The following is a 24,141-nucleotide window of genomic DNA, read 5'->3' as shown; positions in this document are numbered from 1 at the left end:
CCCACACTGTGTTGGTCTGCAGAACCTTGGTTAAAAGCTGGATAATTTCTGCTTGGATGGTTGGGAACAGCTTTCCTTGGCAGGCAGGGATTGGGATGGCAAGGTCTGACTTTGGTGTGAGCTAAGGAGTGCCAAACTTTTGGCATTCCAGCTGGAGAAACAAAGTGCTTTGGCACTGATGGGGGCTGAGGAATCCAACTCACCCCGTTTGGTGGTCACTGGTGAGCAAGAGCTGAAATGATCCATCCCTGAAATCTGAGGGAAACGCTGATGTGTCCAAGGAGCTGATTGCTCCTTGTGTGAGTGAAGGACACAAGCTCTTAATGGAGCAGCACTTCAGGACTTTGAGGAACCTTCCAGAAGGTCTCAACTCCCACAAGAGAGGGGAGACTGATGGATCAGGAGATCTCCTTCCCTGTGAGAGTTCAGGCTCTGTAAAGCCCTTGAATTTGTGCTCCACGTGCCCCCTGCCTCTGCCTCTTTGGTTGTGAAGGGTTATTCAAACTGGTGATAAACCAAGAAGCCAGACTAGACCTGATGGAACTGCACATGTCTAAATGCCATCTTTCAAATTCTTGACAAGCTTTCCCCATTGATCTTATTGCTATGAACTGAATAGGGATTGATTGTGCTCAGTTCTGAAATTAAGAATTATTTCCTGTTGTATCATACCTTTTCTCATCCATTCTAATTGTGTGCAGCATTTTCCTTTCTGCCATCAGCCAGAGGGGTGTGCTGGTAAGTAGCTGCTGCTCTCTCTAGCCTCGGTTTCTGTGGCAGTGTGGTGGCTTAACAACCTCCTGTTCCCTCTTAGTGGAATTGTGTAGCTTTCCTTGGCATTTTAAAAGCAGTTGGGAAAGTTTAGATCAAAGGTGGCACAAAAGGCCAGAAGTTGATTATTTTTTCCTCCTTTGAAAGCCTCACTTAAGGCAAAAATCAAGTGACTCTGACTCACAGAGTCATCAGGATGTGTATACATTCCCACTAATATTTTTGGATGCAGGAAAAATTGCCCTCAGCACTTTGCAGAACACGCTGCTGATACACGGCAGCTGTGCCTTTGTCGAGCCAAGTGCTAATATCATGTTACTTACATCAGTCATTTTTGGATTTGTGGTTTGCAAAAAAGACCAAAACAAAAATAGGATTTGAATTGGGAGCTTAGAAATTGTGTGGTTTCACAGAGACTTCCGAGCTGACAAAAGAGGGGTTTTATTGCGTGGCAAGTGTTACAGTCCAAGTGCATAAAAATGTATGTTATATAAATAATGCAGCAGAACAGTTCAGCATATTCTTTGCTTCCTGCAAAGGAGCCTGAAGCATTTTCTTGACCCAAATTGTACACGAAAATCAAAGACATAACTCTTCTGCTGTTCTTAAAAGTAAAAAAGGGCTTCAAGAGCTTTGAGAATACTGTTGTTTCTTTTTATTTGAGAAGAGAATGAAGCGTTTAAAAATATATTTGATGTGTTGTACACTCAGCTGTGATGCTGATCCACGTGGGATTGTTTAAAATGGAAAGTGAGGGTGATTCTCTTCCTACACCTCTGCAGCATCAGCTGAGTGCAGGGCAAACACAGGCTGGGCTTAACAAACCAACACATGCTGAGTTAACAGGGTGGTGAAGGCTCCTAGAAAATCACTGATGCTGCTTTTGTTGCTGTTCATTTTTATTAATTTAATTTTATTTTAGACAACTGCTTTCCATTATAAATAAATAAGGCATGAAGGTTCTCCATACAGTTACAGAGCTGGTAGCCACAGTCATGCCCAAGGGGCACCTGGAAATGCAGAGCGTGGAAGAGCAGAGTGGTGGGTGGTTTGAGCAGACCTCTGGAGCAGGGGTGATTTGGGCATCACACTCCTGCTGACTTACCTCTGTGGTACTCAGCTTAACAAAACAGGGTATTTTTTTGGGTATTTCTGCATTAATTCCCTGGGGAGTGGAAGAAAGGTCGCTCCTCATAACATCAAGGCCCTGGGCTCGGGGGATAATTACATCTTAACAGTCTTCCCCCTCCAAAGCCACATTCTCATTTGTTTGTCTCAATGTTGCAAGAGTCCCAGCTGTTGGCCCAAGATTCTGGGATTTAAGCTGGTGAAAATAGAATCCAGATCTAGCTGATAGTTTTCTCCAGGCGGGTACAGAATAGGGAGCTTACACTGAACTGGTTTTGTGGCTCAGTGCTCAGGGTGTTGCCTAAGCTGTAATGAAATGCTGCTTCTCTGCCTAAAACACGTGTCTGACCATACAAGGTCAACATCTAGTTCATGAAAACTGGAAACTAGTGATTCCTGAGACTGCAGTGGCCTTTTGGCTATGAGTTTGCATGTCTGTGGAAGCAAAAGTGAGGAGGTTTCAGTGCTGGAAAGGGAGATGGAACACAAGAGGCAACAGCCTTTGGAGAGTGTCTCAGCCAAGGAAGATTATTTTCAGCAGGAAACTGAAATCTGTCCTTGTGGCTGGGAAGATGTTCAGAGCAAAGTGTGGGGTGATGTGTGACCTGCCAGGGCCAGAGCTCCTGGCCCAGGGAATGCTGTGTCCTCCAGCTTGCATGTGAGTCCTTGGGAGTCGGTTTTGCGTGCCCTTGCAAGCTGTGTTTGAGGAATTTGCTATGATGGGACAATTACAATCTCTTGAAGAGCACAGCGGGTGCCCAGAGCGTGAGGTGGAAGTGTGTCTCTGATGCTGCACTTCTTGTCTAGCTATGGGAAAGCCCTGGCCACCAAGTTCCTCCCAGACATGGTGCTTCACCTGTGCTGGAATACCAGGGCAGGTTTAAAGCGAGGAAATCCCATATGCTACAAGGTCTGGAGAGTATGGACCAAAGCACTGAGCGACACTGATGGAGATGGAACAATCAGTTTTATGTTTCTCTTCAAGTTTTTCCAGTTGCAATGAGCTTGCATTGTAAAGAGCTGAAAAACCTGACTGACTAGAGAATGGCTTAAGTTGCAAGACCATACTGCCCTTTGCGGGAGGGGAAGGCAGAGACTGAAGTCTCTTGGGTTTAAGCACAGATTCTTAGCCATAAAACCAAAGTGGAGGGCTGGGCTGCTGTGCTGGGGCAGCCCCTAAAGTTCTAATGGCTTCTGTTTTACTTTGAAATGCTGTGCTCCAGCTGTGGCAGGACGCTGGAGGACACCCAGGCTTTTGCTTGCAGATAATTGGGCTGCAGGACAAGCTGAAAAGGGGGGGAGGAGGTGTCTGGTTTTCCTTTTTCGTGGTTTACATTGCTGTTGTGATGTCTGGCAGCGGCAGTAACTCATGCAGAGATCCATCATAGTGGTTTCTGAAATCCTCTAACTACAATGTACAATTGTCCCAACGAGTTGTCCAGAGCCCAAACTAAAAGAGTGAGTTGGGTCTCCATGACATTTCCTCACTTGCAGACCTCTCGAACCTTCAAAGCAGAGGGGCCACGTGGCATTTCCTGGGGCTGAAGAGAAGACGTGGCTGCTGCAATTGCACGTGGGAGAGTTGCGGAGAGCCAGGAACTCATTTGCTGCTCTTGTTTTTCACCTTCGTGGCATTGATGTCCGCTTTTGTTTTCTGGATGCGGGAGAAGATCTCCTTAAAAAGAGCCTTGTACTCGGGCTGGCTCTGCTCCAGCCGCTTGTCCACGGCCTCCACGTGTTTGCTGATGGTCTTTTCCATGGTTTTCCGCTCCTCCAGCTCGTGTGCCTCCCCTCGGAAGTCCCTGAAGGAGCTGTCGCGGGAGATGGGCCGGGACGTTTGGACGCCCGTGTGGCGCACGCTGTCCTTGTGCTGCCGGCACTTGCTCAGGAGCTCCTCGTACTTCTCCAGCAGGGCGTGGTACTGCTCGTCCACCTCCCGCAGGATGGACATGCCCCTCTTGCGCACGTTGTTGGCGTGCAGGGTGTAGTTACCCTCGTGCCGGCTCACGGCATCCTTGGTCACGATGGCGTTCAGGGCCGTGTCGCTGCAGCTCTTGCGGACGGGGTGGTTTGGGGAAGGGGTCATGGATGTCCCGTGGCTTTTTCCTCCCTCCTCCTCAGAGAGGTCGATGTAATCTGCTTCTGGGGCGTTGTTCAGCGGCTCGAGGAGGGCTTCGGACAAGTTGTCTTCTCTGCTGAGCAAATACTTCTTGACTTGCTTCATCTGCTGCAGCTCCAGGAGCTCTGCCTCCAGCTCCTTGATGCGCAGTTTGCAGTTCTCCATCTCGCACACCCTCTGCTCCAGGTCCGAGTACTCCTGAATAACAGAGGTGTACTCGCGCTCCACCCTCTCCTTCCGCTGCTTCTCCTGGTTGACTTGGGACCTCAGGGAGTTCACCATGGCTTGGAGACGCTCGTTCTCCCTCTCTAGTGGCTTCTGGTTGAACTCTGTGGAAGAGCTGTGGACCTGGAATGCATCCTCATACCTGAAAGAGAAGAATTATCCTTGAGAGATTCTGACCAAGTGACAGTCCCATGAGGGACTTAGTGTCTTATTGTCATGTAAGGAATTCCACTGATGTCCAGAAAGGATTTAACCTGAGCTCATGGAGTGAGATGTGCCTCCTCCATGTGTCAGGACACCACAGGATGTGTGTGGGGTTCATCTGAACACAGAGAGCTGCCTCTGTCCCAGAGAACCTGCAATTTTATTTGGCAACAGTAATGAAAGACAGGAGGGAAATGAGACCCTAAATGGTAAGAGACTCACCTGATTAATGGACAAACCCCCAATGTTGCTATGAAGCAAAAGCAAGTGTTCAAGTGCTACCAGTCTGAGCTAAAAGTAGGTGGCTTTGGGTTTTTAGTGATGGAGTTCATCAGGTGTTCACTGCATCTGCCAACAACCCTGAACCCACCAGCCCAAACCCAGAAGCACATGTGTTGCTGCCCTGTGCAGCCCTGTGTCCGGGAGGTGTTCCAGGAGAAGATTTATACAAGGAAGACAGAGACTTCTGACAGAATTTCCCCTTCTTCACTGCCTGGGAAGTGATAACAAGCACTTCCCCTTTCCCTCATGTTGCTGTTGGGAATTCGGGTTTTCCTCCTCAATGAAGCGCCCATGGGATCCTGTCTGTTTGGAACAGATTGGAAAAGAGCAGGCTGTGTGGCTTCCCCTGGGAGGCAGGGCTGTGTGAGGGGTATTGAACAGATTTCAAGGCTCTGAAGGGCAGCCTGACCTTCAGAGCCAACTGTGGAGCTGCAAGTGGAACTGAGGCCCCATGGCATGGGGGGGAAGTGGGATTGGGGTGCTGGGGGGTAAAGAACCACAGAGACATTAAGTGGATTTTGCTGGGGGTTAGGTCATGGCCTCATAAACACCCCCACTGCTGCTGCAGTGAAAGTGTCTTTGCTTCATCCTCTGGCAGAGGATGGTTTCAGTAACAAAGTTTATCGATCGTTTATCTATTTAAAGAAGCCTCTATTGTGGACAAAGCTGAGCAAGAAGTGCCCTCACGAGGTCAGTGAATAAACACAGTGGCCAGGGAGGACTAAGGCTGCAATACTGCTGAAGGTGTTTGCACAGCCCCTGGCAACACGTGGTGTGTCTGGCGGTGTGACTGATGCTCCTGGGGTGTCCTGGAGTCACACAGCACAAAATGCACAACCTCAACTGGTTTCAGTGAGCCAGAAGCGCTGGTGCTGTGCTGGGAGGCAGCTGGAAAGGGAAAATAGGCTGTGCTGGTTTGGGAAGGGAAGTTTCGCTCGTGCTGGGATCATGCAGGCTCTGCTTTGCCAAGACCACTTTATGTGGGCGGGTAGGAGAGAGGGTCACCCTCCCTCCACCTGCAGCAGTGAGTTTCAGGTTCTGATGCACAGCCTCGGTGTCTGGGGGGCTGTGTGTGGGTTTCTGTGCACCCCCAGGGAGGCTCACCCACCGCGCCTCCTCTTGGTGGGCAGAGGAGGTGGGAAGAAGGTTGGAGGGGTTGCTAAAGACGAGGCTCAGTACCTGGGGCTGGAGCACAGCTCCTTAAGGCAGGGGAAGGTGTGGATGGTTCGGCGCCGCTCCCTCTTCTCCCGCCGAATGCGGAGCTGCTCCAAGCTCCGCATTTCCTCCACCTGCTTCTGCAGCTCCTCCACTTGGTTCTGCAGCCCCTCGATTGTTTCCGTCAAGCTGCAGGGAGAGAAATCAGAACATGAGGTGTCAGACACTACAGGTCCTTGAAAGGTGTTTTTTTTCCCACAGGGACAGCCAGTCTATGGAAGGCGCTTCCATCTCCCAGCGTGTGCCCTGGGGGCACGACAGCTCTTGTTTTTGTGGCACAGGTAGATCTTTCTCTATGTGGCCACTCTTGAATGGGGGTGATTATAAAGAGGAGGGGGGTATTTGAGACCTTTTATCCTGGAGTATCTCTCCACTGAAAACAAGAATCTCTTGCTTGTCTTGTAGAGGCAAACATAGAGACTGGGCAGAAATTTAGTTTTGTTCTGGCTGTGAATAGTTTGTAAAACTCTCTGCTCTGAAACTCCCTCTCCACACAGTTGTTTGCAAATGATGCTGCCTTGCAAGGACATGGCTTAGGGTGTTGTTTCTAGGGATGACCTTGATCATGGGCTTGTTTTAGGAAAGAAACATTATTGATAAACTGGTGTTTCAGCATGGACTAGCCAGGGTTTCATTAGATGCTGGATCTGTGCCTAGTGTTTCTGCTGGGGAATTCCCTGATATGATTATGTGCCTCTTCTTCAAAGAAACAGATCTGAGGAAAGGCTGCTGTGCCTCTCTCCTGGCAGCTTCAGACACTCCTTTATCCAGCCCTCATCCCAGAGGTGTCTGTGCTGTGGCTGACCCCTGCAAACGAGCATTGCTGAAATACACTTTTACTGTAAATACTCCAAAACTGGACTGATGGGTGAATGGCTCAAATAGCAAGGACGGGCTGCGCTTTGGGGCAGGCGAAAGGTGAGGTGAAGGGCTCTTGGGTACAGCATCTCTGTGGTGGGAGGAGGGGAGGCTGTACCACTGGATCTTCTGTTGGGAAGTCTTGCTTTCCAGCACGAGTTTCTGGTTAGCCAGCTCCAGGTCCCGTGCTGTCAGGTCCAGCTGCTCGTAGACTTTTGCGTGCTGTTCGTTCATCTGCCGCAGCATCTCCAGTTGCTTGGTCAGGTACTGCAAGAAAAAGTGAAACATAAGCACTACACATCCAAAATCCAGGTTGTTCCATGGGCAGAAATTCCTACAGTCTTTGCTGATAATGTGTTGCATGGCTCTGCCTGGTTGAAGCCTCTTCCAAAGTTGAAATCTTCATCCCCTCTGCCCACTGTAAATAGTTTTGTATCTTAAATAGGATTGAACTTCCCTTGCCCTCTGTGAAGGGCACTAACCTCAATCTCTCTCTATTCAGCTGCTTTTTTATTCCCAGTACCAAAGAAAGTTGATATCTCTGGGACCGAAAGTTGACTGAAATTAGCCAGTTGGTTACTGGATTGTCTGACAGATCAATTGCAGAAGCTGCATTTCCTTGGGGATTCAGGCTTAAACTCTGAGTCTGTGAAATGTGAGGAGACCTGTGATTTCTGTGTGTTTGCCGTCCCTTTTCTTAGAGTTTGTAATTGTAAGATTTTATCCTGTGAAGACTAGGAGAGCAGCATGTACCCAGGCACTCACTCTCAGCTGGGACCAGATCCCAAATCCTACAGTGGATGTTCTTCTTAAGGGCTGCTGGATGGGAAATGGCTAAATCCATCCACCAGTTCCTTTGAACATGAGCTGTCAGATCCCTGCAGCATCATGTGCTGCTCTTGTGAACTCACAGCCCTCCTCTGCCCTGTGTCCTTTTAAATCAGGGGGTGTCCAATCTTTTTAAACTCACAGATCCCTAGAAGTTTTCCAGTGGATGAAAACCCTCCTGGCACAGCAGGTTTAAGCCTCTAAGATCAGTTCTGTGGGCTCTTAGAAATACTGCCCTGACCCCAAAGGATGCTTGCAATGGTGGTTTAGATTGCAGCTCTTGGAGAAAGAGCTATTTTATGCCTCTAACAAAGGGGGCTGTGTTATGGGGGTGCTGAGGGGCCAGCTGGGAACAAACACTCTTCTGAATAACTGGGATCAAGGAAAAGCTGCAGCAGAGCAAAGAGAAATGAGTGTGAAGACTGGTGAATGGGCAGGGGAAGACCAAATGTGACCCAGATGCAGCTTGGTGCCAAAATCTGGTGTGCATATCTGGGCAGGGTGTGAGGATATGAGTAAAGGGAAAATGCCAGTTAGTGGGGAAAAGGGACCCTCTCCAGTGCTGGGATGAGCTTGAACAGCCCCACTTCAGACATGTACAGAAGATACTTTAACTTCCATGGCCCATGACACATCCCTTTTTTTCTGCTGGCATTTGTTCTCTTGGCATTGGTGGAAGTGCCCCTTCTCTTCACCCTCAGGTGACAGCAGTGGCCGAGCAGCCCCTGTCCCCACCCCTGGCCCTACCTCGATCTCCTGCACTTGCTCCTCGTTGGTGGTGTACATCTGCTGCAGGGAGTCCTCCAGCTCTTTGTTGCGCTCCAGCAGCGTCTTCCCCAGCTCTGCAGCCAAGTGCAAGTCTGAAAAGCAGAGGGACAAAGCTGCTGCAGTTCCCATGGCTCCATGGTGGGGTGTAGTGGGATCCTCCCCAGAAATGATGCCACACCAAGCACACAGCAGCATGTTTTGCATGGTGCTGGTTTTGTCGGCACGTTTAGACCTGGATGCACATTTAGAGGACATACAGGATCTGGGATCTTGTCTTGCTGGGCTGCAGGAGTGAGCAGAGACCAAGCTCAGGGCTCTGTAATGCACCCACACAACAAGGATTTGGTGCCTGGCTGGCTGCAAAACCCTCCTGCACACTGTGTAGCCAGGATCAGGCCCCTGGGGCTGGGCTGTGGCAGGTGCTCAGCAGCTCCATCCCCTGCCACCAAGACCTGAAGGGCTGAAAAGGGCTCAGCATCTGTCAGAATGAATGCAAAGGTTGGTAAAGCCCTGCAGGGCCCTGGGGATGCTCTGTAAATTATATTATTATCTCTAACGAAGGGAGTGCCTTGCCTTCCCTGTCAGCCTCCATCCATCACCCACTAATAAACTGACAGGAGTAATAAAACCACGTGTGGCCCGAGGGGGCTGAAGGCACCTCCCAGATGTGCCGCCCTGGCAGCACCAGAGCCCGCGGCTCTTCCCCTGGGGCAGCTCCAGGGGAAGGACAAACCCCTTTGTGTTCACTCTCTGCCACCTCTAAGTGCCCTTAGGAAGTTACTGAAATAGTTGGACTTCAGGGGAAGTGCAGGGAAAAGTAGATGTTGATGGTGTAGTTGGCTTAAAATACTGTTTTTGCTGCTGTGGGATAAAGAGAAAGCCCTCAGCCCCTGTGAGTCCTGTGCTGGCCAAAACTCAAGCATGCAGGTGATGCTGCTCATGGGGCTGGGATGGCACAACTGGCTCTGAGAACAGCCCTTTGCTTTTGCAGGAATGGTTTGTCTTCTTAAAGCCTGACCTATGGGCACATGGGTTTCATTTTTCCTGGTGCTTTTAGAGGTGAGTAAACAGCTCCTATGATGGCAGACTGAAAATCTGACCTTAAGCCTTCAAAAAAGGTAAGGAAACAGGTTTGTGGGGTGTGTTATTGCTCTCTCCATTATAGTTACCATGAAGCTGTAGGTAATTAAGGAGTGACACTCCTGCAGTGTGTGAAGGGACCAGGGCCTCCTGTGCTGGCATTTTCTCACCCTGTCATAATGCTCCTCTCTAGTCTGCAGCTAATGATGGTTTTGCAAAGGCTCTGCCAGGGCTGAGAGCAGTTATAATTTCTTCCAGTGGCTAATTTGACCATGCAGTTGTTTGGGAAAGAGGAATAGTTGGTCACTAAGGCAAGAAGGGGAATCAGGTTGCCTAAGATGCATTCTGAGCCTGGGAAAAGGTCTGATCTCTCACACATCTCTAAATGAGTCTCACATTGGCCTTGGACATGAGTGCTCTGGTGCTGTCAGTGTTTGGGATGGGGCATTCCTGATGGATAACACGGTGCTGTGGGATGTGCTGATATATTGTTAGTTTGGGTGATGGCTGTGTTCCTTTCCACTGGCTTCCCCAGATGTTGCCCTGCCAACAGCTGCTCAGTGTGTCCTCGAATCTCCCCTCTACCATGGGAATGTGCTCTCCAGCTGTGCCCTCCAATGCAGGCTGTTATTATTAAAAAGGCTGTGACCTTTTAAATTATAATCCTCGTCATTGCACAGTAACCCAGTCTGAGGGCTGCAATCCCAGCTATCCGTGCAATCAAGTTATTGGCACATTTCCCCATGGACAGACCTCCTTCCACCTCTTTGTTTTTTTCCAAGCACCAAATTTCCCTGGTTTATAAAGTGCCCTTGGGAGACTGAGTGCTGCACCAGCTGGGACTGGGGGAACAGCCAGATGCCAGCAGAGATGGAGGATAATTTGTGCCTTTAAGCTGCTTGGGGCTGTATTTAATGTCACCACCACCTTGCTAGAACTGGTGGTGTTGCTGGAGACCAGCATCTTGGAAATCACTTCCCTGGCAGGAAGCAGGGCCCTAAGGCAGAGGTGTGTGGTGAGAGGGCTCCCTGCTGCGCTCCAGGTAATGAGTCAAGTGTGTCTCTGTCCCTGCGGATTACACCAGTGCTCTCCCACCATATGGCATCCAATTTAATCAGCTGGGGTTGAGTTAAGTGGATTAGGCAGTGCAAGATCTTGCATTGTAATTTAAAGGGCTCTGTCAGCAATAATTTAATGGGGGAAATGGGCAGCGTTTGGGGATGAGTGGGAAAGAGGAAAGAACGGGACTGAGCTCTGAGGAGGAAATTGATTCTTAGTTTCCATTTTGAGCATGAGGGCCTGGAGACTCCAGGATTGAAGGACATGGGGGAATTGATTCTTTCAGAGTCTTTTAACTGCCTCAGCCATTGTTAGATACATATTCCCTCACTCTCTGCCCACCAGCCACTCAAAGCATCCTTGGTAATCCTGTCTCATCCATCCCCTGGAGCCCAAGTCCTCTTCCCCACCTGTTGGTCCCCCCTTGGCTGCGGGACCGTGGGGAGGAAGGGGATGCTGTGTGGAAGTGCTTTAATGTCATCTTTAGACCATATCCCTCTTGATCTTTTACTAATTGTGTCGCTGCATGGGCTGGGGGAACACTCAGCTCCTCTCCTTGGAGACCTTGGAAACCTGAGGCTGAATGTGAAGTTTCACTATGCTGTTTTTGGGGGAAAAACTCTTTAGGAATTCAGGGATTCTTTCTGCATAGTACTATGGTTTCCATACAACATTTTGTATTCCTCTTTGCTTCTCCACTGTCAGGTCAGCCAGCCAGTGCTGAACGATTTGCCCTAATTTAGCAGGTATGCTGATGCCTCCCTTCCCCCTCCCCTCTGGATGCAGAAGGAGAAATAAGTGGTGGTGAGTGGCTGTGCTGTGTGTGCTTGATGTGCCACATCCCTCCACATCCCTCCACATCCCTCCACATCCCTCCACATCCCTCCACATCCCACCTGTGCTGAAGGCACCGCCGTGAAATGGCCAACCTCCAACTTAAAAAATGGCTGTCTTGACACTGCCAAATCCTGTTTGGGAGAGGGCTGCAGATGCAAACTATCCTGGGCAGCACCAGTTTGGTGCCCTCTGGCTTCCAGTCCTGCAAGCACTGACGTGATCCTTCTAATTAACACCAGCCAAGGAGACAAACAAAGAGCTGTGCCTATGGAGCATTGGAGGGAGGGATGGGGGCTGCATTTCCCTGCAAGCTTCCGTGGGAAAGGTGCCTGAGCAAGGAGGGAGAGGCAGAGAAGAGAAACCATATGGTGGGAAGGGAGCAGGAGTTGAATCTGAGCAGTGCTTGGTACAGGGAGCATGGCTGGGCAGTACATCAAGGAGGCACTGTCCTGGAGCTGCAGAGATCAGCAGCAACCCAGCAACAACACTGCTACTTCTGTGTCACTGGGAAAACTTAACACAAAGAAATTCTGATCTAGAAGCTGTAGCAGGTTGCCTTTGATAATAGAGGATGTTATTAGACCATGGCTGAGGCCCCCATCTGCATCTTTCCCTGCTGTTCTCTTATCTAAACAGCCTTGGTGCTTGTGTTTGCCTTGTAGGCTAAAATGGTTTCAAAGAGCTTGGTGACTGCTGGCTCCAAGGGTCTGGTAGTGCACCTGGATCAGAAAAAATGTCCTAAATAAATACCTACAAGTGGGGTTGTTGAGGAGAAGCAGTGATGAAAGAGGAGGGAGAAACCACAGGGTATTCCCCCACGGCACAGGCAGATATTCCCTGTGTGGGGCTGCAGCAGAGCTGGATGCTTCCCCAGCCTTGCAACGAGGCTCAAAGAGGATTTGGAGCTGTTTCTGTCTTCCGAGTGCTGGCCTGCACCTGTTAGGGCAGAGCACTCTGCCACATCCCACCCTCTGAAGGGTGTTTTGCCCCTCAGCACCTCCTGGTTGTGGCTTTGGGGGAGCCTGGCATCAGGCAGGGGAGGTTTCACTGCTCTGGGCACGATGATTATCCAGTAGCTGTTCAGAGGCTTTCTGGAGGAAGAAACCATCTGATACAGCTGCTTTGGGCTTTCCCCATCATCTCTCTTACATCGAGGGATTCGTGTGTTTAGGCTGTGAGAGAACACGCCCACTGCTCCCAGGGCACTGCGCTGGGCTCCTCACCTTTAATAAACCAGCCCTGTCCCCGGCTGGCAGCTCGCAGTGGGGACAGAAACCCTCTGCCTTGAGGTGCTGATGAGCAAGAATTTATGGCACATGGATTGGCAGGTCTCTTTTAGCTGTGCATCCATAAAGGAATTACTTGTGGTCCCCTCCTAAATGTGGGGCCGTGGAAAGGGCTGCTCCTCTCCCATGCTGCACATGGGTCAGTTAACCTGCTACAAAGCAGGGAGGAGGGCAAGGAGAGCTCTGGTGTGGTCTCTGAAGGAAGTTCAGGGTGCTTGTTAGTTGATGGATGGGGTAGGTTGAGAGTTAGGAACTGATGTTTAATGCTGTTGATGTTTAATTTAATTGCATTTGCTGTCTGCTCCATTACACATGGGTACTTAGAATCAAGGGTAGGTGCAATTATTCCTTTCAAAATCTAAATAAATGATGCTATGCTGGTTTACCCCAGGGTAGGGTATACTTGCCACTCATTTATTTCCCTTCTTAGTTGCAGGGGATTGTGCTGTCTTGGTATATTACAATGAAGATCAGCTTTTGTGTATCACTTACTGCTGCCCCATGGCAGGTGAGGGAGGCCATCTATGTACTTAGCCCTTCTAAACCATTCCAGTGGAACATGCTGGGGAGCAGGGAAGCCAGTGGTATCTGACAGCATCCTGCAAACAACCTGGAAAAACCTTTTCAACATTCCCATTCTGTAGATGACAGGGTTTCCCAAGGCCAGGCAGAGCTTTCAGAGTCATCAGTGTTACTGGTGAGGTGTGGATTCTCCATCCCTTTCACACTGGTGTAACTCAGACATTGCTGCTCAGGTCAGCTTTGCACTTGGTGTTCTGTGTGGGTTTTGTGAGGATCTGCTATTTTGGTGTAATGAGGTGTACCAGGGTTTGCTTTGCAGAGCAGCCCAATGCAGCAGGCGGGGATGATGCCTCTGTTAGGGCTGGGTGAGAGAAACGGGAGTGTGTGAGCCCCTGGTAGCACAGCCACCTCCTCCCTCTTCTTTTCCTCCTTCCAAACTGTGACTCTCACTGGGCTGAGCTGATGTTGGTCACACTGGCATTTGTTACTCTAATGAGATTTGCTGGATTTCCTGCCTGTTTTTTGATTCCTTTTCTTTCTCTTGTGTAATCTGTTACGTACTCCTGGGCTGCCTTTGGCTTTGGAAGTGTTCCTGGTGGGGGGAGCTCAGGTGGTGTCAGAGATGGTTGGCAGGGGTCGAGGCAAGCACTGAGAACAGCTGCCTCCACACTCTCTGGAGCCCCTGAGCAAAACTGGCACTACCAAGGAGTGGAAATCCCTGACAAGGGGCTCAGGGACACACTGTCTGTACTGTGCTGTGCTGCAGAGAAGCCCTCCAGCTCTCTCAGCCCCTGCTGCTCCCTTTCTTTCCTCCTGTATTTTTCATTCCTACTCAGTATTTCCTTTACCAGCTCTTCTTTTTTTTTTTTTTTTAATTCTCAGATGCTTATCAGGCCTTTTAGATTTAATTGATACTTGCCTTTTCTTTCTGCCCTTTCATCATTCTGCACCCCAAAGCCCTCCCTATATATTAGTGCTTGAGACCCAGGGTGGTCACCTCGGCTGAGAAGCTGTTTGTGTCTGTACAAACACAGACACAGCAGTCCCATCCCTGTGCCCACAGCCATCGCTGTGCCTTTCGCCAAGTTGTTAGAGCATGAGAACCAGAGGATGTTATTAGACCATGGTTGAGGCCCCATCTGCATCTTTCCCTGCTGTTCTCTTATCTAAACAGCCTTGGTGCTTGTGTTTGCCTTATACGCTAAAATGGTTTCAAAGAGCTTAGTGACTGCTGGCTCCAAGGGTCTGGTAGTGCACCTGGATCAGAAAAATGTCCTAAATAAATACCTACAAGTGGGGTTGTTGAGGAGAAGCAGTGATGAAAGAGGAGGGAGAAAGGCAGCCTGTGCTTTCCTGTGTGTGCTCCTCCCCCGGGCAGCAAAGCTCCAACTAATTAATTATGTTGGGATGCAGAAAACCGTGAATAGAGGCTTTTACTCTTTTAAAGCCAAAGACACAGACATGTGGATTGCTGCCATGTGGCAAACTCCTCTGCCCTGTGTGTTTTGGGGGCAGGAGGTTGTGGCTGACCCAGGGTGGACAAGGAGGGTGAGCACCAGGGTGACACTTCATGTTGTCTCTGCTGCTGCTGCACCACAGTGCTGTGCATGTGCTGAGCCTGGAGCAAAGGTGACCTGTGAGGGACAGGTCACTGTGCTCATGTGGCAGGAACGGTGCCCACAGCAATGGGATGCCACAACCCTGTCAGATCTCCTACCCTGTTCCGGCTCAAACAACATATTCCCCCACTCTGAGCCATTCCCAGCCAACTTGCCTGCCCTTGCTGTGCTCTTGCTGGGGGGAGGCAGGTGGAACCCTCGATCCTGAGTGATCTGGACACTCAGGGAGCAAACAAGTTCCAGCACAACTGTAACTTGCAGTGCAGCAGCCCCCATGACCACTGCCACCACTGTGGCTGTTGGTTACTGCTGTCTGCTTCTGCTCCTGTGCCAGAGGATGTAGGTACAGAGATCTTTCTTCCACAGCTAAGCACAGAAAGCAGCCTGACCCTCTGCAGATATACCAAAATCCTGCCCACCTCTTCTCTAGCAGCCCCTCTTCTTGGCTCTGAAGAAAAGTGTCCCACCTTGCAGGCTGCTGCCCCACTGCTGCCCCTTTCCCATCCACTGCTGAGAAGTCTCAAAGCCCTATTCCTCCAGGTGCTCAGCCCACAGCCCAGCTGCCTTGCGCCTGGCTGTTGGCAGAAGTTGGAGAAGCTGCCCATGAAGGAAGAGTTCCTGATCCCAGGTGAGTGATGGGTGCCTTTTGTGGAGCTATACATGAAGAGCACAGGGCTGTAGCCTTCCAGCCTGAGTTTGCAAGGAAAGGAAGTGATGAAATACTCGATGTATTCTCAGAATGGAGTTGTTTATGCCTATCATTAGTCCTTAGCAGGATGCAGGACAATGCCTCTTTCAGGGGCCCAACACCAAAACCTGTGTTCCTGAAGCAGTTCTGCTGCAAAGACCGATGCCTGTGGGATGTGCTGCCCCTTGCTCTGCCTCCTCCTGCAGAGATTAGTGCTCACCCACCACCTCCCAGTCCAGGTGCCTTCCCAAGACTCAACACTTGCTTGTGGCCCACAAAAACTTGGAAGGACAGCATGATCATGTCTTCGCTCCAACTGTTGTTGCTGCAGCTGCACAATTGGAATAGGCCAGCATGGATCTGGATGTTACGCACTCAAAGGACTGAATTCTTCAGGAGGAGACAAGTGAATTGAGCAGGGCCAGGGCAGCTGCACTGCACATGCAATAGACTTGAGTGACTTCCCAGAAAGCTGCAGAGGAACAGGCTGTTTAAACCATTAAAATAATGTTCCCTTTTAGGAGAGAAGATTCACAACTCTTTGGTAAACACACACAAAAAAATACCAAAACCTAAAGTGTAACATAAAATCCCTTTAAAATTCCCAGCTGCGCAAAGAGCAGCAGTTGTGTAACATCTGGTCTTATTCCTTTGGGGTATTTTGTACTGAAGATATTTCCCAAAATTCTTGGCCCACACAGGGGGTTTTGGCCAGGTTAAGTAGGAGCTTTGGAAGCCTTAATGATGGTGTGAGCACATAGATATGTTGGAGTCAGTTGAGGTGGGAATTTATCACTGTGCTGCTGTGGGAACGGCTTTTTGGGAGAGGAGATGGATTGTTTGGGAGTGAATGTGCTGTGCATTATCCTGATCGCTGGCACTCCCTTCAGCAGGAGCAGGATCGGACCCTGGTGCTGTCACAGCTCTAAGTGGTTCCTGACTGTCACACTGAGTCAGTGCATCCGTCCTGTCACCAGCCAGCGCTGGCTGGTACAGGAGAAAAGAAAGAGGATTGGAAAAGGCCTCTGCGTGCAGGGTGTTAGCGCCGGTGCCTCAGCTCCCAGTCCCTCGGGATCAGAGCTGCCAGGGGGGAATGTCCTTCAGGACTCGGACCATAAATCCTTCATGCATGGCCTTGCCAAGGAGAAACACCACTGTTGGCTGATTGTTTCAGGCTGGAAGATATGGAAAACTCTGATTTATTTTCTTGGGGTTTCTTTTTCTCCTTTTCCCTTTCCAGCAGTTATCTAATTCTGCTCCCTCCCACAGCTGGAAATATGTGCCTGGGGCTCAGCAGATGCAGAAAGGGGTTTCTATGAGGTCTCTCACTGAAAGTTGCTGTATAGGGCTTTTTTATTCCCCTTTTTCTTGCTGCCTTCATGTAACAGGGGAATTTTTACTCTAGGAAAATACATCTACATATTTATTCATTTATTTCCCCCTCCCCAGATTTGGAGGCTCTCATCCTTTCCTCAGACTAACCTAACTGTCAGCTTATTTCCTTGTCTCCTGTGACTTTCCTAGTCCCTCTTGTCATTCCCAAGCATCTCAGCAATTAGTCACTGAAAACTTTCCACTTCCATAAGCTACCTGCTGTACTGCACTGCTAAATAAGTAAGTGGCTCAGCTACTGCAGGCAAAGCTCTGCCCTTCTGGCATTTCTCTGGGGAGGGAAGGCGGTGAGTTAACTGCTGTGCTCCTGGAGGACAGGAAAGCTGCATGCCTTGTACCTGGACTGCTGGGATAACTGCACCACGAGGGGCAGAATTTGGGGTACCACCTGCTCCCCAGTGCAGTGAATTCTTTGGGAAAGATGGTAGTGGACTGCAGGACTCTGGACCACCCCATATAAGCTGGGTGGTGCAGGGAACAGTTGGGTCTGGGTGTTAGTGGGTGTCAGCACTGATCCCCAGTGTCAGGACTGGTGACCCTGTGTCTATACGGATGAGTTGGGAGTGGTGCAAGCTCAGCACCTTGTGTCATTTTCCTTCTTAGCAATCAGACGCTTGGCAGGAGGAGGAGGAATTAAAATAAGATCCTTAAACCTGGAGACCTTCAGAGGTTACAGCCATAAAGTCCTAAGCCTGCATTGCAGATGGTTTGGCCCAAAAGTTTCTGTGGCTGCCCAGGAGGAGAGGATGATCAGTCTTGCAGGGTCAATGAGGTGATATGCTGGTTCTTGCACTGCCTCTGGCCCTGGTGCCTAACTTAGAGCACCAAGAGGCCATTTATTGACATGGCAGGAATCACTCCACGCTTACAGAATACACTGAGTTGGAAGAGATGAATCAGGATCACTGAGTCCAACTCCTGGCCCTGTGCAGGACACCCCAAGAATCACCTCATGTCTTAGGCTATGGATTGGTTCAGAGATCATAAGAGTGGCTTATGCTGGCAGGGGGACAGGGAGGCTGGGAAGATCAGGGAATGCAGCAGGGTGAATGCAAGGAGGACTCATCTTAGGAGATTGCTCCGGGGGGGGTGGGGGGGGGGATGAAGGCTGGAAGAGGCTGGCAGAGCTGGTGGGTTTGTTTGGATCCAGATGCAATTGAGTTGGCACACAGCCCTCCTGAACACAAATGCTCCTGATGAACAGAAAAGGTGTCCCCACTTATCTGCAGCTCAGACACTCTAATTTTAGCTCATTCATTCTCTTGGGGTCTGGCTGCACGTCCGCCCTCTGTGCACCGGGTGTGATGCAACTGTAGCCACATCATCAACAGCTGGAAAAAGGTTCCCAGCACTGTATTCTGGTTTTAATGCTTAGAGGGACAGACTCCCCAGCCCATGGAAGGTGAACACTGAGATCTATTCATGCTTACAAAGCCTGGATACAAGCTAAGTCATGCTACCAAGCAATCAAAGCTCCATTTTTACCACTTTCCTCAAATCAGAAAGCCTTCCCAGAGGAAACATCATAAGAAAGAAATGCCTCAGAGGACACCACTACTCTGTCCATCTCATTGCTGAGTATGCTGGCTGGGATTTGAGTCTCTGCTTCTATGTGCTAAGGAACCTTGGTGCAATGCCTAGAGCCACACGGGGTGACATTGTGCAGGGACCAGGTAAAGAATCCTGAAAGGCACCAGCTTCATTTGAATGAGGCTGGAAGGGCCTTGATTCTGGGGACCAGATCTTGCTACTTCCAAGGCTTGTGGTGGATGCAGTCAGTTGCTGTGGGCATTTTAGTGGGGTGAAAAGAGTGATTGGGGTCTATTTTCTTGAAAAAATTAGTTATGTCATTAAGGTGAAGCTCTGTGGAGGATGAGGATGAGGGTAACAGGTGCTCAGTGTGGAGCTGGAGGCATGAGTTCTGCTGTGGAGCTAAAATGGTTAATTAACATAATCATCACAGAGCTCCCAGTTAAGCCATCTGTTGCTTAGCAAACAGTTTTGGATGTAAATGTAATAAATTTTTGATGATGCTGTGAAATGACGATAAAGCCCAGGAACCAACCGGTTCACAGAAGAACCGTCTCTGCTCTCCTTGCTTGGGTTTTTTCTTGTTTCTCCCACCCCTCACTCCTAAGGAACAGTCTTTAAGCCTCTGCTTTTGTCCTCCGCCCTCCTGACACTGCTGCCAGCGTGGGTTTCTGTGCGACCCTGGGCTCTTGGCATGCCAATCCTCTTAGCAATGCTGGCCCACAACCGCCTCATAATCATGCCATGCTGGATGTCTTGTATTGTACTTCCACCCCCCATTCCCAAACCAACAGCTCCATGGCTGTACTGTCACCAAAAGACCTCCGGGTACTTCCACAGCTGTAAGGCAAAGGCACAATGTATGTGGACAAAGTCTAGCACTGTCCTTCGTGATGCTTTGTGCACCATGTGAATTAATTATGGTTGTAATTACCCCATAGGACCTTTCCAGTTGGCTGATTGCAGTTAAAGCCTTCCCTCATTTCTCCTTCTGAGTTTGTGCAAGCTTGTGTAGCCCCCATTCATAGAGGAGGCTGCAAGCCCACAGCTGGGCTTTGTTTTGGGTCAGTGTTTTCCTCCAGTCCTGTATGTGCACAAATGTGGAGCCCAACTCCAGCAATCAATCCATCGTCTGGAGACAGTCATTCTGCATTTGGGCTGCTGGGGCAGAGCTGGGAACCTGTCCTGCAGTGGGAAGGTGGTTTTATTTTTGTGAGCCAGTGGTACAGTGCCAGTGCTGACTCATGAACCTGACACCAGGGACAGCATTAAGCTAAAAATCGATCGGTCCCACGTTGTTCAACAATCCCTATATTCATCTGTAGTTCTGCTGTTCCTCAGCCTGCGTCCCGCCCCTGGACCAGTGCCCAGGCCCCTTGTGAGCCATGGGAAGACGTCACCCAGAAATGAGAATTTCTGAGCATTGAAAGGCTGCACTGTTTATCCAGCTGATAGTTCCATCTCTGTGCTTTGCCTTGGTTTAATTTAAGTGTTGTGTTTCAAAGGACAGGGCTCAGTATCCCGCCATTGATACTTCCTGTTAATTGAGAAATTGGGGTTAAAACCAGCAGTGACAACCCCTGGGGGGCTGGTTGTCATTCCTTGCTGGGCCCTTGCCCTGCAGCTGAAGTTGTATAAACTTTAAATCATGACATAATGTACTGGAGTGACGCTGGGCTGGGGCACTGCAGCTGGATCACACATCACTGCTGTCAGTCAGCTGGGAAAAGCAAATATAAAACTGTACCTATAACGCAACATGCCAGAAGGGCACTGTGTTTTGGTAGGAATGATTTCTCCCTATGCATGAAAAAATCAGTTTAGTTCATTCCTGGTCCACTGGCCTGAAACGGGACTTCTTCCAGTTATTTACTTACTGCGTGTTGACTCAACATATTAAGATAAGCAAAATTATATTTAAAAAAAATAAAAAGCCCCAAATACCAAGAGGCACCAACTGTCCGGCCTGAGGACAAACATTCTGTAGAAGTAGTGCAGATATAGATACAGTTATTTCAAAGCAAACAAGTGAGCGTTTATCTTCTAGCAAGGCTATTTTTGATGTTTGGCCTTGATTTTTTATTACTTCTTTCCAATTTCTCCTGGTTTTGTGGCTGATTGGAAAAGTCTTCAGAAGTAATTAGGTGACTAAGAAGCTGAAGATCCCTTTGGATTTGGGCTTGGATAGCAAAAGCTTTTGAGAGACACTTTCAGCATCCTTAGCAATACATTATTTCCAATATATTAATTTCTAACTAACGTATCCACTAACTCTACCTTAGACTGCTCTGAGATGAAATCAATGTCATAAGAACCCATGTCTGATTTTGCCTGCAGCAAGTTTTTTTGGGAAGCAGCTTCCTTGTGGATGTAAAACACCAAAAATTTTACTGACCTGCTGTTCAGGACAGATCTGGTCTCCCTGCCTCTCTCCATCGGGTTTAAACTTTCCTCGGCCAGGACAGTGGTTTGGAACAGCAGAGCAGAGATTTGCCATCGCAGGACGAGGCGCTGGCTTTGCCAACCAAATAGGAGTCTGGCGAGAAGGTATCCCACCCTCCCGTCCCGGGGGTTTGCCCGCTTTCCTGCCCGCGCATCCCCTGGCTCGCCATCCTTGGCAGCTTGCGGGGTGACCCCATCCTTACCCTGCTCCAGGTCCTGCTGGTCATACCAGGGCTCCTCTTCCTCGCTCTGAAACTCCTCCATCCTGTCGGCGCTCAGCATTTAGCACCAGCGACTCGGGGAGACTCGCAGCATCCGCCGAAGCGGGACCCGCCGCCGAACAGCGGAGTGGGAGGGATGCGGGCAGGGATGCGGGCGGGGATGCGGCCTCGGTGCCCCGGCCGAGCCGGGAAGGGGGGGATGGCACGACGTGGCAGCCGGTGCCTGGTCCCTGCCCCGGCTCTGCGTGCCCTGGGGGACGGCTTCGTCCTGCCTCCAGGGCCGGCGGGGGCTCCGGAGCGGGAGATGCAGCGGGAACGCGGCGGTCGGGGCGGGGGGGCACGGCTTGCACCGGGCTGGGGGATGCACAAAGGAAGGAAGAGGGCCCGGCGCAGCCAGGCAGATCCTCGCTCCGCAGCTCGGTGGGGACCTCTAGCATGGAAATGCTGCAAGGAAAACCGGCGAGAGGGAAGGGGGAGGCGAGCGAGACCGGCCTCCTTCTCCTCCTCCTTCGCCTCCTCCTCTCCGCCCAGCCCTGCCGCGCACAGCGGGGCGGGCGCGGGGCTGCGGGGAGCGACGTGTGCGGTGCTAAGGTGGGATGACCCGGGCTCCGAGGGGTCTGTGGTCCCCCTGCTCTGACCCTCCGGCTGGGAGGTCTGCCAGGAGCAGGGGGTGCGGTTGGGATGCCGTGTCCTGGCGTTGCCATGGGCTTCGTGGGGACTTTGGGCAAGACTCAGAAACCCTCGGTGGGGATGTCAGTGCCCTCTCTGCCTTGGTGGGTTTGTGTGGGTTGTTCTTCAAGAAGAGCATCCATCGTCCCTTAGCTGGGGCTAAAAAACACCATACAAACAGCCCCACAGAATCACCTCAGCGTGGTGTCTTGCTCCAGCTCTGTGGTTTTGCACTCTGATGGGAAATCAGTGCTTTCAATGCAGGCTCCTCTCATTTTTGTGGACAAACTCTTGCATCTTTCTGAAGAGCTTAAAACTGAGGAAAAAGAGAATTAGTAGAGTTCTGAGGAGGAAATATGTCTGTTACATACTAGTAAGTTCAGAAAAAACTCATGATTTTGGTACTTGCTTTTCAGCTTAGGAGAATGACTGTTGAGAGATGGTGGTCTTTCCTCTAGCTGCTAGTGTGGAGTTTGGTTCAAGGGGATTTATTTCTCCTTGCTATCCCTGAAATCAATCAGACTCTAAGATCCAAATGAACTCATGTGACAGTGGGTTTAGATGATGATTTTTTTTTTGTTTGCCTTTTGTGTGATGGAACTCCCTGAATTTCTATTTGATTGCATTACCTTGCAGGGATGCCCACAGAAAAGGCAATATAAGACATTCACGCAAGAGCAGCAGACTGTGCATCCACCAAAGATGGGATCTGTGTCAGAAAACTCCTTCCAATCCAGCAGCTGTGAGCCCCTGGATGATAAAAGTGAGGGCTAGTACTCAGCTCTAGTGTACAGCAGCAGAGGAGAGAGATGAAGCAGGGAGTAAGAGAGAAATTGCAGACTATTCTTCTCCCCTTCTTTCCTCATAGACCTCTCCATCGCATGTATACATTCCCAAAATTCAGTGGCTGCCTGGAAACTCATCTGCCTTAATGGAGTTGCAGAGCAGAATCAAAGAGTCTCTTTAACTCGGCATTTAGAACTCAGCAAAGATAGTCAAGCACTTCTGATGTGTCTGGAAGAAAGCAATCTCTGGGTCCTAAATCTTTTTCTGAACATTTTTTAAACACAAAAATGGAAAAATCTTAATTTTCTCATGCCTTTTGAAGAGGTATTTGGACAATGTCCTTAATTACATTTTTGGTCAGCCCTGAACTGGTGAGGCACTTGGAGTGGATGGTTGCTGTAGGTCTCCTCTGAGTTCTCCTATTGATTGTGGAAAATAATTGCCTGTGAAAAGTATTCTTTTCCTAACAATAAATTATTATCATTTATTTGTATATTGTAGTCATATTGAGTGAGTGCTTGGATGCAAAGCCCCAGGCTGTTTGGCAGGAAAAGCCAGGTTACGTGATTTTGAGAAAATCCTTTTCCCTGTAGGTTTTGCAAGACTGTCTCTGATCTGACCTGTCACTCGAAAGACTCAAACGTCGGTGACTCTCGTACAGGTTATATGCCAACAAATGAGAATTCCCACAGTCTGCCCCAGCTGGAGAGCCAGCACATTGCTTTTTTTTTTTTTTTAAGAAAGATTGGAATTACCTCATTTCCTCTGAAGAAAGGAGGTTTGCAGAGCTAAGCATGTGCAATGTAACTCCGGGACACCAAAAAGACCTGCCTGCAGTTCACGGAGCTGCTCGGAGCAGAAAATGGTGACGATGGCTTCAAAGGCAACACTGAGTGGCCTCAAACAGCTGCTCTGAGGTGTTCAGTGAGTGCCAAATCCCGAACTCCCAGTGCCCAGGGTTATAAAACATCCTCTCCTTGTGGGTGGGTGGAATTTCATTAGGGTTAATGGGCCACCACAGGCGATGAGATAAAGTGTTCTAAGGGGGATGTGCTACAAGCCTGCTTGTTCCTGGGTCCTTTCAGCCCAGGACCAGGGAGAGACCCGAGCCAGCCTTCTCCTGGCATCCCTCGGGACCCCCCGGGATTGGGGCCAGGCTCTCCGGGCAGGGCTGGATGGGGCTGGTGCCCGAGAACAGCCGAGCAAAAGGGCTGCAGGGGACAAGGGCTGCGGGCACAGGAGGGGAAGAAGGGGCGAGAAAAGGGGAGAAGGGGCGAGATGGGGGCAGAGGGATCTGATAAACAGAGAAGGGAAGAGCAGAAGGGCTGGAAAGGAAGGTGAGGGGAAGGAGGCGGAGGGAACCCAGGCAGAAGGGCAGAGCGAGGAAAGGCTGGAGGAGGAGGGTGGAACAAGGACAGCCGTGCTCTGCCGGGAGGGGAGAAGAGGGAGGGTCAGTGGGGAGCACGGCCATGGGGAGCAGAGTGTGGGGCGGAAGGGGATGGAACGAGGAGGACAAGGGGGAAAGGTGGCGAGGCGGTGGCAGATGGAGGTGGGAAAGGAGGGGCGGCAGCGGGGCGGGATGGAGGGATGGAGAAGGAGGAGGAGCCGCGGC

General features: G+C 50.1%; 1 protein-coding gene across 1 annotated transcript; it reads right to left on the bottom strand.

Moving 5' to 3' along the window:
- Positions 1-1,506: 1,506 nt before the first annotated feature.
- On the bottom strand, positions 1,507-21,513 carry CDR2L (cerebellar degeneration related protein 2 like). The gene is made up of 5 exons (XM_071573518.1): positions 21,057-21,513; positions 8,378-8,490; positions 6,921-7,069; positions 5,909-6,073; positions 1,507-4,385 (listed from the first exon to the last, which is right to left on the bottom strand). Exons 1-5 carry the CDS (start codon positions 21,133-21,135, stop codon positions 3,500-3,502), a joined length of 1,392 nt encoding a protein of 463 aa, XP_071429619.1. The 5' UTR covers positions 21,136-21,513; the 3' UTR covers positions 1,507-3,499.
- Between the last annotated feature and the right edge of the window lie 2,628 nt (positions 21,514-24,141).

This window comes from Pithys albifrons, chromosome 19, assembly GCF_047495875.1.
Source record: "Pithys albifrons albifrons isolate INPA30051 chromosome 19, PitAlb_v1, whole genome shotgun sequence".
Lineage (NCBI taxonomy): Eukaryota > Metazoa > Chordata > Aves > Passeriformes > Thamnophilidae > Pithys > Pithys albifrons.
The sequence above is the reverse complement of the archived record's forward strand: the minus strand, read 5'-3'. Positions and strand labels throughout refer to the sequence as shown.

What these genes read in the sequence shown, in the direction of transcription:
- CDR2L (XM_071573518.1), bottom strand. Translation starts at nt 21,135, where the DNA reads ATGCTGAGCGCCGACAGGATGGAGGAGTTTCAGAGCGAGGAAGAGGAG. An exon ending in CCAGCAGGACCTGGAGCAGG is followed by an intron (nt 8,491 to 21,056) that starts GTAAGGATGGGG and finishes TCTGCTTTTCAG; the next exon opens with ACTTGCACTTGGCTGCAGAG. An exon ending in TCCCAACAGAAGATCCAGTG is followed by an intron (nt 6,074 to 6,920) that starts GTACAGCCTCCC and finishes CTCTCCCTGCAG; the next exon opens with CTTGACGGAAACAATCGAGG.